This window comes from Hyaena hyaena, unplaced genomic scaffold (assembly GCF_003009895.1).
Source record: "Hyaena hyaena isolate Hyena2069 unplaced genomic scaffold, ASM300989v1 scaffold_221, whole genome shotgun sequence".
Lineage (NCBI taxonomy): Eukaryota > Metazoa > Chordata > Mammalia > Carnivora > Hyaenidae > Hyaena > Hyaena hyaena.
In genome coordinates this window covers 341,416-360,070 of record NW_024080853.1, presented here as the reverse complement: position 1 = coordinate 360,070, position 18,655 = coordinate 341,416, and the positions used below count along the sequence as shown (strand labels likewise).

The 18,655-nt window shown below is 40.8% G+C and overlaps 2 protein-coding genes across 3 annotated transcripts in view; one reads left to right on the top strand and one right to left on the bottom strand.

Moving 5' to 3' along the window:
• SENP1 (SUMO specific peptidase 1) overlaps positions 1-8,634 on the bottom strand; it is a 50,882-nt gene extending 42,248 nt beyond the window's left edge. The window contains exons 1-5 of one of the 2 annotated variants that reach the window (XM_039243118.1): positions 8,057-8,634; positions 4,466-4,513; positions 2,933-3,063; positions 1,389-1,473; positions 499-540 (exon numbers count right to left, since the gene is read on the bottom strand). In XM_039243118.1, the coding sequence (XP_039099049.1) occupies positions 499-540; positions 1,389-1,473; positions 2,933-3,063; positions 4,466-4,513; positions 8,057-8,108 (358 nt within the window). In that variant the 5' untranslated portion in view covers positions 8,109-8,634. The remainder of the gene's footprint in view (positions 1-498; positions 541-1,388; positions 1,474-2,932; positions 3,064-4,465; positions 4,514-8,056) is intronic. The other variant, XM_039243119.1, reaches the window with a different exon arrangement.
• Positions 8,635-8,936: 302 nt separating this feature from the next.
• Positions 8,937-18,655, top strand: part of PFKM (phosphofructokinase, muscle) — a 43,217-nt gene continuing 33,498 nt past the window's right edge. The window contains exons 1-3 of the mRNA XM_039243116.1: positions 8,937-8,985; positions 9,957-10,047; positions 10,687-10,809. Coding sequence (XP_039099047.1) covers positions 9,966-10,047; positions 10,687-10,809 — 205 coding nt within the window. The 5' untranslated portion in view covers positions 8,937-8,985; positions 9,957-9,965. The remainder of the gene's footprint in view (positions 8,986-9,956; positions 10,048-10,686; positions 10,810-18,655) is intronic.

Here is an 18,655-nt window from a genome sequence, read left to right as displayed (position 1 = left end):
GAATCACACGACGTATATACCATGCATGTACACACAGATAAAAATTAGAAAAGGCCAGAGGTGGGTTGTTATGGTCAGCAGATTTTGAGTATAATTTTCTTTATGTGATTGTTTATTATTAAGCAATTCTTTTAAACTACAAGCAAATATTCTACCCAATGGTAAATCAACATATGAAATTACAAGCAAACACAGCCTGAGTTCAAACTGAAATATTAATGATCTCATTTTATCCACTCAACTGTCCTTCCCCTAGGATTACTAATGAGCTGTTCAACCAGATTTCAGGCTCTCTGCTCATCAGAAAGGCCTTTCCAATAATAATGATGGCAGAGTTACTTTCTGAGCCAGTTAACTGATTTTTCCATACAAATTATGCACATACTATGTGGAGACCATTTCCCATACCAAGAGAGGAAATTCAGAGCCCAGGGTAAAGTACCACCCACCTAAATGACATTTAAATATAATATAAATCTAAAAGATCATCATACTAACGTCTTTTTAGGGGAGGAGATCTCATCTTGCTGACAAAGAATCCTGAGGAAGCCAAATAACAATAATTATTATTTGCATTTCATATTTATAATCTCAATTTATCCTTATAAAAATCCCATTAGGGTAGCTTCAATGGTATTACTAATATTCCCATATTTGCGGTAAGGTGAGGTGTTTGAAGAATTAGGAATGAAAAGACATGGGAAGACCACCATAATCTTCCTGGGTTGTACTGCCAGGAAGCTATCCAACAAAAACCTTGGTTTCCCCAAGACAGAGCCAGAAGATAACTGGAAGTCCTAACCTTAGGAAGGGGGCAGATGGAAAGTCAGACAGGCCAAGGACTAGGAATAGCCTAGAAAATGCTGACTTCTGTCATGGATCACAAGCTGAATAGGCAAGCCCTTGAATATGCAAGCATGGCTGTGGCAGGTGCTAGACAGAAACATGTAGTTAACACTTCCTGCCCTGATGGAGGGAATAAGCTTGGGTAGAAATAATTTTTTAGGATTCATGATTTCACGCAAAATAGAAATAGGCTAGCTCTGTGTTTTAAATCCATCCAAAACAAATATCCTTTACATCGTATATACACATTTAAAAAAAAAAAGCCAAAACCAAAGCTGTACTGCTTTTCACAATGACATAATGAACAAGTAAGAAAATGGATTCTAAAAACACTTTTCCATTAAAAATATGTGGTTGAGACTAGGTCAGTAAAGTATTATACCAACACTCCTTTCCCACTCACACACACAGTGATGTTTTACTGGAGAAAATACAATTTTGCTTTTGACAATGTTTTCACTTTAGAGATGGTAAACACAAACAATTTGCTAGGAAGAAATCAGAATGGTATAAATGCCTTGACTCCAAGCAATGCGTCATACCTGAATAATAATTTGGATTATAAGCTGCACTTCTTGTAGAACATGTATAAGATCGGTCCAAATTTCCTTCCCTGGAAGGTAAAATCTAAACAAAGCAAAAAATTTTTCTTAAATCATATTTTTCACAATAAAATGGGATAAAATGTATCATTAAACAAGATTATGACATATTTCAATATTCAGTATAATTTCTATATAAGGAAACTATATACTAATAAGAAAGAAAAATGCACAATCTGATGAAATGATTGAGGCTTCAAGGGGAAAAATGGGCCAAGTATCTGTTGTACAACTTAATGCAAAGAATGCTCATTAGAAGGTAAATATTCATGTAGTATATCCTATTCGGAAAACCAGCTGTTATCATTTATCAAAGATGGTGACAAAATGAACCTGGTTTTAAATCTTTTAATAACTTCATACAGAAGTTCTTAATCAGGGGTGGGGCTGCACCCCAGTACTAATCTGGAAATGTGTGTATATATATTCAGTTAAATTATTAAAAAATGATTATTAGGGGCAGATACTACAGTATTTAGTGCCCAAGGGTCGAGAATGCTAAACACTCTGCTATGCTTGGTAGAGATTCACACAGCAAAGAATTGTCTCATCCATATTAGTAATGGCTTTCTTACTGAGAAGGACTCCTTTATTAGAATGCTTTAAGGTGCAAATAAACCAGCTGGAGATCTTTTTTCTTTTTTAAAAAATTTTTTCATTTTAGTTCCAAATGTACACCACAATTATCCAACTTTTCTATATGTTATGCTATACTTACCACAAATGTAGCTATGATATCTCACACTATATTCCCTATGCTGTGCCTTTTATTTCTGTGACTTACTCATTCCATAACTGGAAGACTCTATATCCCACTCACCTTCACTCATTCTGCTCCACTCCCCTCCCTACAACCATCAGTTTGTTCTCTGTATTTATAGATCTAACTCTGTTATTTATTTATTAATTCATTTGTTTTGTGTTTTAGATTCCACATGAGTGAAATCACATATTTGTCTTTCTCAGTTTTTTTCACTTAGCGTAATATTCTCTAGGTCTATCCATCCTGTCACAAATGGCAAGATTTCACCCTTTTTATGGCTATATAATATTCCATTGTGTATATATATGCCATTCACCTATCAACGGGCATTTAGGCTGCTTCCATATTTTGGCTACTGCATAAATAATGCTGCAATAAACAGCGGTGCATATATCTTTTTGATTTAGTGTTTTCATTTTCTTTGGGTAAACACCCAGTAGAGGAATTACTGGATCACATGGTATTTCTATTTACTAGCTGGATAGTTATAAAACTATAGATTCTGACTGAGGAGGTCTGGGGTGAAGCCTGAGATTCTGCATTTCCAACAAGCTCCAAGGGATGCTGCTGCTGTTGGTCTTTTGATAAACTACATTCTTTATAGCACAGGGAAATCTCAGAGCTTCTGTATATTTACAAACCGCCCCCCCCCCATTTAATTCCCAGCAATTTTAAGACACTAGTGTAATTCATTAATTAAGGGAAGAAAATTATTCCTAACCTGATGGTCAGAAAGTGAAAGCTGGTCCTCTGGAAAACCTGTTTGTCCCAGGAGATGGGTTTTGAATATGGAGTTGTGGTTCACTAAAGTTACTTCTCCAGCATCCATCCTCATCCTATCAGCAATATCATCTGGGAAAAGAATCCAAGATTAGTTCAAGTCATATAATTCTTTAATAGCTACTTTCCTATCAACAAATCTTTTACCTGATAAAAATGATTCCCAAAAAACAGCTCTATAGTCAAATAAAACCTCTTTCATAACTAACCATTGGCCAGCAATCTCAAAATGTCATTGTCAAAAAGAGGCCCGTGTGCAGAAATTAGCTCTTTTGGAATTGAGTGAGATCATCTGCCAAACAGTTCAAAACCTGTTACAAATATTTTTTAAAAAACACTTAATTCAAACTTTTTTTAAAAAATGAAATTTTCCCTAAAGAAATTTTGAATGTTTTAGCTAGAAAAACAGTAACTATTAAAAAAAAAAAACAGGGAAAAAAATTTCACCATTCTAAAACAAACACTGTTAACAACTGTTTATTTCCTTTGTCTAACTTAAAAGGTGCTTTAAAAATTAATCCACCTGAACTGTCTTTTCTGGAAAGAGTATAATGTATACACATGGTTCTGGACAGATTATAATATTGTGGTAGAACCTTACTTTATAACCACCTTTGAGACCTCTGTTAGTATAAAACTTAGAATAGAAACAAATGAGAGTGACAGAATTCAGTGACTTACACTGACATCAGCAATTAGAAAAAAGGGAAACAAATGACCAGGTAAGAGAGAAGGTAGACTAAGTAAAAGGAAAAAACAGAAACAAGAGAGAAGACTAATGTGACTCTAAAAGGAGCTCATGGGATGTTATAAGATGTAGAAGATCTAACTGTATAAATTGTTCAACCTATTCCTAATTGGCTGCTGGCCTGACCTTGTATCGATCCCGTCTAGACAAGAACTATGAATAGTGCAAAATGTTGCGATCACAATTAATTCTCAATGTTACCAGCTAAGTGAAATTTAAAAATTTACCTTAATCAAATTATTTATCACATAGAAGGTGGTATAACATAATACGAAAGAACAAGGGCTCTGAAACCAAGCTGCCTGAGTTTAAATTCTGGCTCTGCCAGTTATAGTTGCTTCTTAACCTCTGTGTCTTAGTTTTCTTGTTGATAACACCCTGGTAAGGCAGTTGTTAAAAAACTAAATGAATTAATATATTTTAAGCACTCAGAACAGAGCCTGGCACATAGCAAATGTTTTCTAGTGTGTATTTGGCTTTTTCAATACAATGAATGAGAAAATGCTTCCAAATGATGCTATAAACAATGTCTCAACCAAAAGAAAATTGTCTGGTGTTAGGCCATTACAAAATCAGTTTGAGATCTCCCTTAAGATTATTATTGAACACAAAGATGCAAATACTGAAAATGCTAAAAAAAACAAAAACAAAACAACATTCTTTCGTTCCAACTTAACTAATCAGAGTACCTAAGAGACTGAATTACTACTTCATAGTTAGACTTACCCATGTCAGGTCTTTTCACATCACTGACTTTAGCAAAGATACAAAGTCCTATAAAGGAAGACAGAAAACAGAAATGTGACATACTGGCACACCTCTTTCATACAATTATACAAGAGGAAGCCACTCAAAGTGACACCTGTGTTCTTAAGGAGAGAAAAATATAAAATGGTAAGAGATGACTTGATAGGAAGACACTATAGACACTAAAACACTAAAACTAGCCTGAGACAATTCGAAACATTTCCAGAACCTGAGCTGTATCAGACAGCAATTACGGACTACCTACAGAATCACAGAACATTACAGCAAGAAGCAAATTGGCAAGAAGCAAGTTGGGAGTGGCACCAACTTTGGAGACTAATCCATATATGGTCATAAAGTTAGTGCCTGCACTGAAATTACAACCTGGAAATTCCTCACAAACCATTGCTTTGGTACCTCATGCTACACCATTTAATTAAAAAGTGAGGACCAAGGGGGAGAAGAAGGGGGGAAACTGTGGGGGAGAGGGAGAGAGGCAAACCATGAAAGACTCTTGAATACTGAGAACAAACTAAGGACTGATGGGTGTTGCGGGGGGAAGGGGATGATGGGCATGGAGGAGGGCACTTGTGGGGATGAGCACTGGGTGTTACATGGAAACCAACTTGACAATAAACTATTTGTAAAAAAAAAAAAAAGAAAAGAAAAGAAAAGAAAATTTAAAAAAAAAAAAAGTGACAGATCTTGTGGTGGTCCTATCAGACTTCTTTTCTACAAGTTTAATTCAGTGGCCAAACATAAAGCTACTGATACTCTCAGAGTAATCAAGGAATACTTCCCAGTTGTACTAAAGTACTTTCTCTCCCATCACTAATCAAACTGCTATAAACCAAAGCCCCTTTACCTACATGAAATTTTCTCCTCTGATCTATCTAATTTTTCCAGAAAAAAGAAGTTTAAAGCCTAACTGTGTGGAACTAAGTTAAGAAACATATCCTTGGCATACATGCTTCAGGGCAGATAGAAAAGGAGACTAGGGATGGTAGCAGTCACACTTGTTACAATCATAATCCCATTACCATACTTAAATTTTTTTAATTTTTGTAATGTTTTATTTATTTCTGAGAGACAGAGAGAGAGAGAGGCAGCATAAGCAGGGGAGGGTCAGAGAGAGGAGACACAGAATCCGAAGCAGGCTCCAGGTTCTGAGCTAGCTGTCAGCAGAGAGCCTGACGCGGGCTTGAACCCACAAACCATGAGATCATGACCTGAGCTGAAGTCGGACACTTAACCAACTGAGCCACCCAGGCGCCCTCATATTTTAAAAAATTTTTGAGAGAGAGTCCATATGCATGCACGCACAAGCAGGGGAGGGGCAGGAAGAAAGAGAGAATCCTGAGCAGCCTCTGCACCCAGCGCAGAGCCCAAGGCAGGGCTCAATCCAGGCCCCTGAGATGACCTGACCTCAAATCAAGAGCCACTCAGGTGCCCCACCATACTTTAAAAAGATTGAGCACATCGTCAACTTTAGTTTATCATTAACTTTAGCAAAATCAGGGCTTCAATCTACTAAGGACTGGATGATGATAACAGGTATTCCTTATGGTCACAATAACAAAGTGCATGCACAAAGGAAGCCTGCTTGAGCTTTTCTTGGCATAGCTACAGACTAAGCAGAGCAATCATCTGATTACCCAGGATTGCTGAGGAGTGTTCCCAAAGAATTTAAGGCTTATATTAAGGATTCAAGTATGTTTCCAAATGCTCAACTTAACAAAGGGCTTCTATTTGGAAATTTCCCAGGTATTTTTTCCCCTTTTTCCTTCTTAAATAAAACAGAATTCCCTGGGTTCCCCATTAATAATTAAAGCCCCACATTTACCTTTTAATACAAATACATCCAACTTCTTCAGTGGCTTAGGTTATTTTCTTTTTGTAACCTGCATTTACATTAGAAGTAGGGATATTTTACTCCAAGATTCAACACAGAAATGCTGGATCTGGAAATGTTAATGCCACCAAATTCTTATAAGTCTAAGATTTTTTTTCCTTTTAAGAAAAGTATTCTGGGGCACCTGGGTGGCTCAGTCAGTTAAGTGTCAGACTCCTGATCTCGGCTCAGGTCATGGTCTCATGATTTATGAGGCTCTACAATGAAAGTGCAGAGCCTGCTTGAGATTCTCTCTCTCTCTCTCTCTCTCTCTCTCTCTCCCTTTCCCCCCTTCTCTGCTCATGTGCGCTCTCTCTCAAAAATAAAATTTAAAAAAGTATTTTAACAATATCTCTTAGTTCACATCGCTCATTTAATTTACTAAAAGAATATAAGCTGTTACAGCTATTCAGGTGAAGTCAAGTTAATAGCTGGACACAAAATAATAGGAAATCTGAAAGAAAAAAAAGACGGCAAAGTCTCAACAGTAACAGAATGTAACAAGTATGGCAAAACATGTATAAGCTTACACACAAACAGGTGACTATAAGAGAATGTTTAGGGCTACAAGGAAGTGACTAGAAAGTATATACTGAGGAGAGGCAATTAGCTTTATCCAGGACCAAATGTGGTTAGAATAATTTATGATATTAGAAGGGAGTGGAAATATGTAAATGATCATGTGAATCAGTTTATTCTGAACTCTGGATATGTATACAATCCAGTTCGTAGTATACACCTTGTATTTGTTTTTATTTCTCATATTTTTACATGTAATCTCTCCCAATTAGACTCTAACACTTCAACACTGTAACACCTTAAAACACCAAGTATTCAACTCCTTTCATACACATTTACTGTGCACCAACTACATAAAAGGTACTAGGAATACAAAGATGATAAGAAATGATCCCTGCTTCTGAAATACTGTCTAATGGGGGAAACCAGATCCATAAACAGATACTTATAGCAAGAAAATAAAGCTGGTGCAATTGGTAGGAGGCATGGGAGTCAGGTAAAGATTTTCAAAGCAGTAGTCCAGAGTTACATCACCTTGGCCTGAAGTGGCAGAACCTGTTTTTTAATCCATTTGTTCCCTCTAGATTTAACTCATCGGATGGGTGACATGAAGACCATGTTTGCAGTCGGGATAAACCGGAATCAGGGGAAAAATGAAGGACTTCTCAAGATAAAAATGAAAGGCGGCTTTCAAACTGTGACTAAAGGGATCTCTAAAAGTTGGAAGAAGATTAAGCGATCCTGCTTAAGAGATGCTTAGGGTTTTACTGTAACTGTAATTTCAAATTCTGTGTGATCTTTCAACAGGAAACACAAACACAAACTAGCTCCACAAAGACTGCGGAGATGGTGTGATCTACTCCATTCAGAATATCCAGTTAGAACAAAGACGCGAAGTAAAGTAAGTGGCAGCCTATATAAGGCTTTATATAAATTGTATAAGAATCAACGCCCCCCCCATAAGTGTACCATACGTGAAGTGAAATGACCTCAACAAGGCTGACTTGAAAGTGATAAAGGAGTAAGTTACTGCCAACGAGATAGTGAAAATACTGCAAAGGCACCGATAAACACAAATCACCAAACTGAAGAGAACCGGGCATATACCCAGGGAGACCACGATAGGGCACACGAAGAAAGAGACGGTTCAAGGGAATTACCAGGAGGCGATGAGCCAGGTAAGAAAACCGTGGCAGTTAAGGGGGTTTTCATAACCTGGGCAGGAGGGTCCAGACGTTTCTTTCTGTTGGTGGCACACTAGCGATATCCCATCTCAGGGAGATACCAGAGTAAAAGAGTTGGAGAAATGTTTTCGTGAGACGCAGAAGTAGTCGAGAAATATCACTCAGGTCTCAAGAAGGCGGAAGGTTAAGCAGGTGTAACAGAAAGCTGAGCTTCCCGGTGAAAACAGCTTTCCCTTGAGAGAAGACCCTGCTCGGGCGGGAAAGCCCTGAAATCCCAACCGGCCGTTTTTGCCACCAGGCGGGCTGGGCGCCGAGACGGGGCCTGGGGTAACGGCAAGGGAGACGGCCTCTCGCCGGCCCAGGAGAAGGAGGCCTGAAGGAACGGCCTCGGGAAGCCTAACTAACGGCCGCCGGCCACATCCCGGCTGGTGGATAGCTGGGGGGAGGGGAGGTGGTCCCAGGGGGCGGGGCAGAGGAAAAAGCGCCGTCCCCACAGCCCTCCCTGCTTCCGCCCAGCCCAGCCGAGGCCGCTGGGCCCGGACCGGCACTGCCTCCCGGCCCAGGCTCCCTCCATCCTCACCCCTCCCCCAGCTTCCCGCCGCCACTCACCGAACCGGAACCGGCTGCTATGCGAAGGGGTTTCCGGCCGGGCGCGGAACGCAAAACCCGGGAACCGCCGCGAACCGGAACAGCCTCCACAATACCGGAAGAGCCGCCCGGTGGCTGTGGAGGAGGGGGTGGGTGGGGCGGGAGGTCAAAGAGCAGAGTTGAGGACCCGGGGGACGCCTGCGCAGTGTGGCCAGGCCTGAGAAGCCCAGTTAACATCTAAGGCTGAAAGTCAAAATTTCCCTGTTCCCCTTTCAGTTTGGGATTTTTCTCGTTCCTGTTCTCGTTCTCGGATTACTGTTAGTGTGCCTGTCGTCCTTCGCTTTTTTCTGTTCCCTCGATCCCCTTGCACGCCGTCTTCTGGTTCCGCTAGGCGATTTTTGCTTTCGCTCTGGTTTCCATGGCAGCTTTTTGCTGTGGCCGTCAATCGGCGGGAACTTGTGTCCGCTTTGCTGGATGTCGATCTTAGAGCTAACTCGAGCTCTGTACCGTGTTTTATTGAGAATCACGGAACGTTAGTGCTTGTAGTGGTTGTGGGAAATGTTTTAGTCTAACAGTTAAAGAGAAGTGAAGTCGTTTCCCAAAGTTATAAAGTGCATGGGAGATCTGGGACTTGGAAACAAGTTTCTTAACTTGCAGGCCTGTATCCTTGGCACTACATCATGCTTGATTGGCCATTCGGGAAAAGAAAAAAAAAAGCAGCTTGGGATTACTTTAGGTTAGATTCTGAAAACGTGGGTCCACCAGAGATCTACTTTTCTGAGTAAAAATAGAAAAGGATCAAGGAGTCCGCCCTCTGAAGAACTAAATGGCCCCAGAGTTGCTCCTGTGACTGAATTGACTAACATGTAATCTGTGCCCTACTTTTAAAAGAAAATAATGGGAAAAACTACGTTTGTTCATGCAGACTTTTTACAGTCCTTCAACTTGGACTCTGGACTAGAGGCCTGTCTAGAAGTCTTGGAGAAATGATTCTGAGTAGACCCTCTAGACCTCAGAAGTCTGAGCTCAGACTTAAAAGAATGGGAGTCTCTGTAGGCCCCAACCTTTTACCTACTATGGAAAAAAAGGAGAGCCTTACTGAATTCAGGAGATCTTGCCCTGTCAAATACATAAAAGTAGATTATTTGTATCACTTCATATGCTGATATCTACATATTGTCATGTTCTAAGCCTCTAGTATTGGGCATACCTGATCCACGTCAGTTTTGTCCATCTTAATCGTTCCACAGATCTCTTCATATGGATTAAACTCTGCCTCTGTTTCTAGGAGACAACCATGCATAAAGAGGAATTTCATCTGAAATTTTTCATGTGTGTGATTCAGTCTCGTGGGTTAGTCAGGACTCCTCAGAGCACAGGTACCATTGTCTCCTGATCATACTCTAGTGACAGATGGGTTCTCTTGCAGGAGTTTCAATACAGTCTTACTAGCCTAAACTTACTAGTCTAAATGTAGGTTTTAGGGGTCAACTGACTTTATTCCATTCCCACTGTAGTAAAATATTTGTCACTGAGTCATGTCTCTTCCTTGCACAAGGTGAGCTTTTGGTCTGATGTGGGAATAGGCCCAGGCAGATAATAAGGACTTGGGAGTTGAGGAAGAACAAAATTTATAGCACATGACCTGGTAGTTGATTTCTCTGTCCTTTGTAAATTATTTTAACCTTTCTAGGCTCATCTGTGGGAGTCCTGGTTACAATTGTAATTGATATTCGAAAACCTATAAGATAGAATCTCAAAGAAAAATGGCTTTCTATTCTACCTCAGTCTCAAAGTATCTAGTTATATGTTCTGCTTTTCTCTCACTTATATCAAAGGAGTAGAACCTTTTTAAGGTACAATAATATTGAGAAAAGTCATCACTTCTCTAATTTTTCACTGGATTAGGGGAAAAAGGCCCTGGACAGCTGAGAGTTACAGAGAAAATTAAGGATAGTAAGTAGCACTTCCTTCCCTGAATCCCACCTTGAGAATAACCTAGAGATACTGCTTTTCAGGGGGAGAAGCTTCGACTTCCAGCATGCTCATACAAAAGTCATCACCTGAGATAGACAACATGAAGTACCTATATGCTACGGATGGTCCAGGCACTGTGGAAGGCATACCTATTTTGAAAACTGGTGAGGCATGTGGTTAAACAAGGGGGTGGGGAGAGGTGGAAAGGAGTATTAGAAAATGAAGTTTATGCATTAGAAATTAGGATACAACTACCAAATTTGAAATATGAATTAAGACAATGGAGAAAATGTGTGTGTGTGTGTGTGTGTGTGTGTGTGTGTGTGTGTGTAGGGGACATTGAGAGAGAAAAAGAATAGGGGATCATCTGGGAAACTAGAAAGAAGGACAGTTCTCTCTATGAAGAACACCTTGATTTAGTCAGTTGTAATTCAGTTGGCTCCCTCATAACTGTAAGGCACTAATCTAGTTTATCCTATTATCAGCATCCTGGATATGTAAAATATGGAACTCAATGGATTATATGAAGGACTTATTATATTGCAAAGCAATTCCAAATATTGTAAAAAAATATTCACCTTAGGAATCCATTTAATAACAAATTTCTGTTGTATATTTTAAGCAGTGTTTAACTCATAAACAATGTATATGAAACATCAGAAACACATCTCTAAATTTCCTCTCAAATGAAATACATCTATATTGGAGTCAGTTCACTGCAAACATTTATTGAGTCCCCCCTATGTGCCCAAATATAGACTAGAAATGATAGTGACATTGTAAAAATATTATATATAAGACATAACCTTATCATTTTTCTAATAGTTTACAGTCTTACAGATTATTTAGTCCAACTCCTTGTATTTCAGGAAGAAATTCAAGTCTAAAGTGATTTTCCTCAAGAGGTTGAATTCATTGGAGTAATAATTCTTGGCACCTGTGAAATATATAGCAGCATCTATTCAATAATTTTTTGAGCAGTTACTTTTCAAAGTCATTATACTAGGCTCAATAGCTGCGAACACAAACTAGCATTTTCCCTTTCCCCCAGAAGCCTCTGATCAAGAAGGGAGTAAGTGAAGAGCTTGATACTTTTTAGTGAGTAAGTGAAGTGCTTGATACCTTTGGTTCGAAATGTTGAATTTCGAAAGAGGATGCCACAGACATGCAGGGCAGGGAGGGACCAGCTGAGTGCTTAGGCAGAGTCCACTGAACTCTAGCAGGGCATCACATAGGCAGGGCACCATGGTCCAAGAGCCAGTCCTAAGCTTTGAAATGCATAAACTGTAGCTTAATTCAGTCTCATTAGTGAACCTATAGTTAACCATACTCACAAGAAAATGGTTCATACACAAGAATATCAACTTATTAAGATATTGGAACAATGTATGCCTATATATGACAACTGTGTGTGGTCTGGGTCCCTTTAATCAGACTTGCTTTGCCCCTCCATAAATAGCTGCTACGGGGGCGCCTGGGTGGCTTAGTCGGTTAAGCGTCCGACTTTCGCTTAGGTCATGATCTCGCGGTTAGTGGGTTCGAGCCCCGCGTCGGGCTCTGTGCTGACTGCCAGCTCAGAGCCTGGAGCCTGTTTCAGTCTGTGACTCCCTCTCTCTCTGACCCTCCCCTGCTCGCGCTGTCTCTCTCTCTCTCTCCTAGAAATAAATAAAATAACATTTAAAAAAGTAAATACTGCTACGTACAAAAAATAAGCCCAGCTGGTGGCCTTGTCCTACAGTTCCTTGAATTTGTATAGATTGTTTCTTATTCCCTTATCTTCTCTGCTTTTCTCATTCTCATTTTGCTCTATACCTGATACTCACCTCAGACCCCCTTCTCTCTGATGACTCATTTGGACCCACTTCTCTGGTTTGAACTCAGCATTATCCCACGGAAAAAAAAATTCTGATGTTAACTTCTGCCTTGAAGCACTGAGACCTCAGGTAGGAGCTACAGCGAACCCTTCCAGCTTTCCCGCTAGAGATGGAGAATCAGTATTGGGACCCCTGCTTATCTGCCTCTCCCCCTGCCTGCTTCCCTTTCTTTCCTTCCTTCTTCCCTTCCTCCTTTTCTTCCTCCTCGCCTACCTTCCTCCTCCTATGTATTCCTTCCAAGAAAATTGGTAGAGCACATACTATGTCAGGCACTGTAGTTGGCACTGGGAATAAAGTAGCAAACAGAACAAGTACATTGCCTACCCGAATGAAGTTTCTAGTCTTGTGGGAGTGAGACAGTAATCACATAATCACACAGTGAGATTATTCAAATGGTGCTAATACTATGGAAAACAATAATATCACATAATTCGAGTGTAAAACTAGGGTGCCTAATCTGGCCTGAGAAGTTGGAAAAACTCTAAGGAAGTCCTGAAAGATGAGTGTGACTTAGCCAGGAAGGGAGGCAAGAAGAGCTTTTTGGGAAAGAAGATAGTAGGATCTAAGTTGAGAAGGAGTTTGGCTCATTGGAGGAGTAGAGAAGACCAGTAGAACTTGGGTGAGGGAAGAGTAGCTGGAGAGTAAACTATAAGGATGGTATAAGAGCCAAATCATGCTATGCCTTCTAGGTCTTACCACTCCTGAGCTATGGGAAATCACTGAAGAGTGACAGGATCTAGCCCCTGGGTTGAAGATGAATCGGAGGGGGCAAGGAGTGGTTACCTGCTCTGGTGGCATGGGAACTGCCACTGTCTTCCTCCATGTCTCACGTAGGGCATGAGTGAGGAAATCATGCCATCAAATAGCGTGGTTGGCAGAGGTCAGCCCACAGCTGCTGATGCCAAAACACCTCAAAACCCTGGCCTCGTGTTCCTCTGCTGCTGCTAGCCTGAAGATGCATAGGGACTCCTTCCAGGATGGTCAGCTCCTTGCTCCAAGGGAGGCTGTATGTGGACATGCTGAGCTCTAACCCTGAAGAAAAATGGAATACATTTTGTTTCTATCTCACACGTGGCAGGGAAGCAGTTGCAGTTACTATTTTCTCCGAAACCCTGCCCATTAGAATAGACAGCTCTGCCTGTACTATGATGAGGCAGGCCATGTGTGTGTGTGTGTGTGTGTGTGTGTGTGTGTGTGTGTTTCTGACCTTTAGCGGGTCGGTTCCCAACATAGGGAAGCCATTTGTTCCTGCAGTGGGGCACAGCAAGGGAGTGAGTCACCCAAGCTCTAACCTTTGCAAAGAATGGTGGTTAGAATTCCCAGAGAGCCGAGAGTGTGAGACAATCACCTCCAGCAGAAAGGCTCATGGGAAGCAGGTAGCTTTGTGGGCCAGACTCTGGTCCAGCAGATCCAGCTGCCCGCTAGACCTAGAGCCTCTCCTCTGCATACACCTCACCTGTTCACTGATGGACAGCCGGCCTTGGTAACCTGTGACTCCTGAGATGACTCTATATTGAGGTGCAAATGAGGGAGCATGCCAAGATAGTTGTGTTACACCCATCTGCCCCTGTGTTACCACTTCTCCATGGCAGGGTGAGACCTTACTACCAGATTTATCACTTCATTTAGGCTCTCTGTTACCAGCATTGTCCAAGTTCCCACCATCTTTCTGTTCTTTTAACAGTGGGACTGTCAAAACTGCTCATGCCCTGGTTTATGCAGACCAGGGCGTAAAGTTTCTCCAACACTGTGAATGCAACTGATATGTAAAGATGTCATCATGGGGCACCTGGGTGGCTCAGTCGGTTAAGCAGCCGACTTCAGCTTAGGTCATGATCTCACGGTTTGTGGGTTCGAGCCCTGTGTCGGGCTCTGTGCTGACAGCTCGGAGCCTGGAGCCTGCTTCAAACTCTGTGTCTCCTTCTCTCTCTGCCCCTCCCCTGCTCATGCTCTATCTCTTTGTCTTTCAAAAATAAATAAACATTAAAAATTAAAAAAAAAAATGATGTCATCACAGCCAAAGTTTCTTCCAAGCAGGGTTATGCTTGTTTTCTGTGTCAGACACAAGATTCTCCATATACAGATGCCATGTTATAAGTGACCCAAGAACCTGTACCTTTGCTAAAGGAAAATCATTAGGAGTTCTGCCTCTGTAAAGATCATCTTAATCTCAGCTAGTTGGATTCAACATTGATCTCCTGGTCCCAACCTTCTAGGACCAACTGCAGAGAACTTAAGCTTCTCATGAAGCTGAAACTATCAGGGCTCTTCAAATGTCAACTGAACTGAGAAGATCATTGAGTAAGAAAATAGCCTTACAAATTCAGTAGGTTCCAGGTTGGACCCAAGAATGTGCATTTCTGACAAATATCCAGGTGATGCTGAACCTGCTAGATTGCAACTGTCTTAAACTAGTGCCTTACATCAGAAACATTAGCATTAGTGGCTGATGGAGGCTGCTCTGTCTCCAGGAGTCTTCCTATCCCAGCCAGAGCCAAAGGTGAGTCTCCGGTGCAGACAATGGTTTTATGCCTATGCCCACGGTCTCTCCTTAAGGACTTTCCATTCTGGCAGAAGAAAACAGATAATGACTAGATGACATCCAGGAGTTGTGTAGAAGTGAGAGCACCAGATAGATGTTTCAACTCAGAGAGAGGTTTATACCCAATTTCTGTATGTATTTCACATCAATCCGCCACATCATTGTAGCCCATTTACAATTCTGTGTCAAGATTTCCCCCAAAGGAAATCTTAGTGATCCTCTGGTATGATACTCCTACTTTATTCCTGCCTCAAGAACCTTTGCATTTGCTATTCCCCCTATCTGAAAGCTGTTGCTCCAAATGGTAGCATGGTTTTCTTTCTTGTTTGTTCAAATCTCTTCCTAGAATGTCATCTCAGCAAGGTTTTTCCAGTCTACCCTATTTAAGATAGCACCTTTGTCACTCTGCTTCTTTCTTTTTTTAAGTTTACTTATTTATTTTGAGAGAGAGCAGGTGTACAAGCAGGAGATGGGCAGAGAAGGAGACAGAGTGACAGAGAGAGAATCCCAAGCACGCTTCACTCTGCCAGCACAGAGCCCGACACAGGGCTCAAACTCACAAACCGTGAGATCGTGACCTACTGAAACCAAGAGTCAGATGCTTAACCGAGTCACCCAAGTGCCCCTGTCACTCTGCTTCTTTGCTCTGCTTTATTTTTCTTCAAAGCACTTATCACTACTTGATTAATTTGTTTATTATCTCTTTTCCTCACTAGAATGTAAGCTCCATGAGGACAATTTTTTTTTTTTCAATCCTGGATCCCCTTGAGTCTAGAACAGTGCCTAACATGTAATAGGTGCTCAGTGTTTGCTGACTGAATATGTGAAACCTATAGTATGCTATTTCCTATTCTCCTGGGTTAGAGTCACACCTGGACAACTCCCATACCTACTTCTCATTCCTAAGTGTCCTGGTACACTATTACTAGCATCATTAACGTCATCTTCATCACCTCATCACAGTGGTCTAAATATAGATCTCTACCCATTCTATAGTCTGTACCCATTCCATAGCCATAACACCATCCTTGTGATAAGAATGGGCTCATGAGGGGGCGCCTGGGTGGCTTAGTCGGTTAAGCGTCCGACTTTCGCTTAGGTCATGATCTCACGGTTCGTGTGTTTGAGCCCCATGTCGGGCTCTGTGCTGACTGCCAGCTCAGAGCCTGGAGCCTGTTTCAGTCTGTGACTCCCTCTCTCTCTGACCCTCCCCTGCTCACACTGTCTCTCTCTCTCTCCTAGGGAAAAAAAAAAAAAGAATGGGCTCATGAGTATGGTATACATCATCTTATTTATTGGTCCCCCTGCCCCCGATCTGTGCCAGCCTTAGGTAACCATTGTCAAAGAGATCTTCTGTCTTCGTGATCCACTCAACTTTCTAGAAATAATGTCTAGCCTTATACTGGTTTGGAGGGTACTGACCAAAGCTTTCTATATCTTCATTTACCTACCCACGACTCAGGAGAGCTAATGGTTAGAGCATATGAACCAAGTACTTTAGAATATTTCAGCTGGTTTATTGAAGTACCCTTCCTGGGGCGCCTGGGTGGCTTAGTCAGTTAAGCGTCCAACTTTGTCTCAGGTCATGATCTTGCAGTTTGTGGGTTCAAGCCCTGCATCGTGCTCTGTGCTGACAGCTAGCTCAGAGCCTGGAGCCTGCTTCAGATTCTGTGTCTCCCTCTCTCTCTGACCCTCCCCTGCTGTCTCTCTCTCTCAGAAATAAATTTAAAATATTTTTAAAAATTTAAAAAAAAAAAGAAGTGCCCTTCCTATCTAGGTCCTGTAGACTTGTCTCTAAACATCTTTGGATACTTCTCTATTCCAGAATCCCTTATTTTATAATAACTATAATTTTTGCACCTACTCTTTGCCTAGACTTCATGCCAACATCTCAATAGCTAACTGATATCTGGAGAGCTCTGTGAAGTCCAAGAGGACCTTCTAAATACCTTCCTGTTCTCTGAGGATTAATATAAAGAATATGCCTTTTGTTGTTTGGTACCAAGGCATGACATACGAGGTGAGATATCATTTGGCTTTTCTCTGTGCATATTAGCTTTTCCTGACATGCTAAAAACAGGAAGACCACCACCAGATAGTACAAGAAAGAAGAAACAGTGGATTTTAACCACATGGCCTTCTCAGTCCAGCTGGACCTTCTTTTGCGTTCAGTCCTTTTGTTTCCCCTCACTCTGTCAAGTCCTCTAAATCCAGAATTTTAGCTACCAACCTCAACAACTGAATAATGCTGATTATAGTTTGGACAAAGTTCTAGATTTCCACCAGTCCCTTAGCTACCTATATCATTAGAACGGGCATAAGCCCCCTTGAGAAGCCTATTAGAGGGCCCCAAGTCCTCTTCCAGTGCAAACCCAGGACATTTCAGCTTTCTCCTTTAGAGGAAGTGTCCAGAGTATCCTTTTTCAGCCCCATTAAACCATACCAGCAATGAAAGTAATCTTAGAATGAGTTCAAATTCAGCTGCTGGCTTAGTTTGGTTCCCTAGAGAATTTGTTGGCCTCATCTCTTTTTTGACTAACTTATAAGCTGTGCAATTTTCTCCTGACACTTTTCTTAAGCACCCTAGCTTGTATGGCATTGCTTAGACTTCTTCCTCAACCCCCTCTTCCTTAGTCACCAGACTGTGTTTACCTGTAGGCTTCATGTACCAACAGCCTGCCCTGAGGGATGCTTCTCAGCCTCCATCATTAGAGGGATGAGGCTTGCACATATGTCATATTTCCTAGAACTGTCCAGATCTCAAAACTCTCTCCCATCATCAATCTGTGATCAAATTATATATCCACATTTTGATATGTAAGATAAATCAACCATAGCTAGCTAAAATGCCTTTTCCAAGTTGTTCACGGTCCTTAGAAACTGTATTTGAAATAAAAGTTGGTTAATAAACAGAAAATTAGGTAAAAGCAAAACATAGGGGCTTGGAATTTAGGATTAAAAGGAAAGAAAATCCATTTTTAAATAGCTAATCACTGTTTAATTACATCACCCATCTCTCTAATGCTGGAATATTTGTATCCCTTAGTGTCTTACTCTGGAATAGTATAAATAAACACTACCAAATTCTTACTATCCAGGTTTCATTTTTTTAAATCCATTTACCCTCAAGTAATATATTCATGTCATAAAAATTTGGTATATTATAATGTATTAGTACATTTAATTATATCCCAGGTCCAGTGAAATGTAAACTTTCTGTGAACCTTTGATAGTCCCTCTACATTTCAATTCCATAGAGTTTATTATAACTCATTATCTGGCACAGTGGCTAGCATATAATGAGTCCTCAATAAATGTTTGTTGAATGTATGAATTAATAATGAATAGGGATTTCTCGAGATTCTTATTAGGAGACATTCATATAGGGGCACCTGGGTGGCTCTTGATTCTGGCTCTGAGCTGACAGCGTGGGGCCTGCTTGGGATTCTCTCTCACCCTCTGTTGCTGCCCCTTCCCAGCTTGTACACACTTTAAATAAACAAACAAACAAACAAATAGTTGTTTAAAAAAAGTGGAAGACATTTATAGCTATTTCCTAATATGATGTGTTTCTTCCATCAGCTATCTCTATTT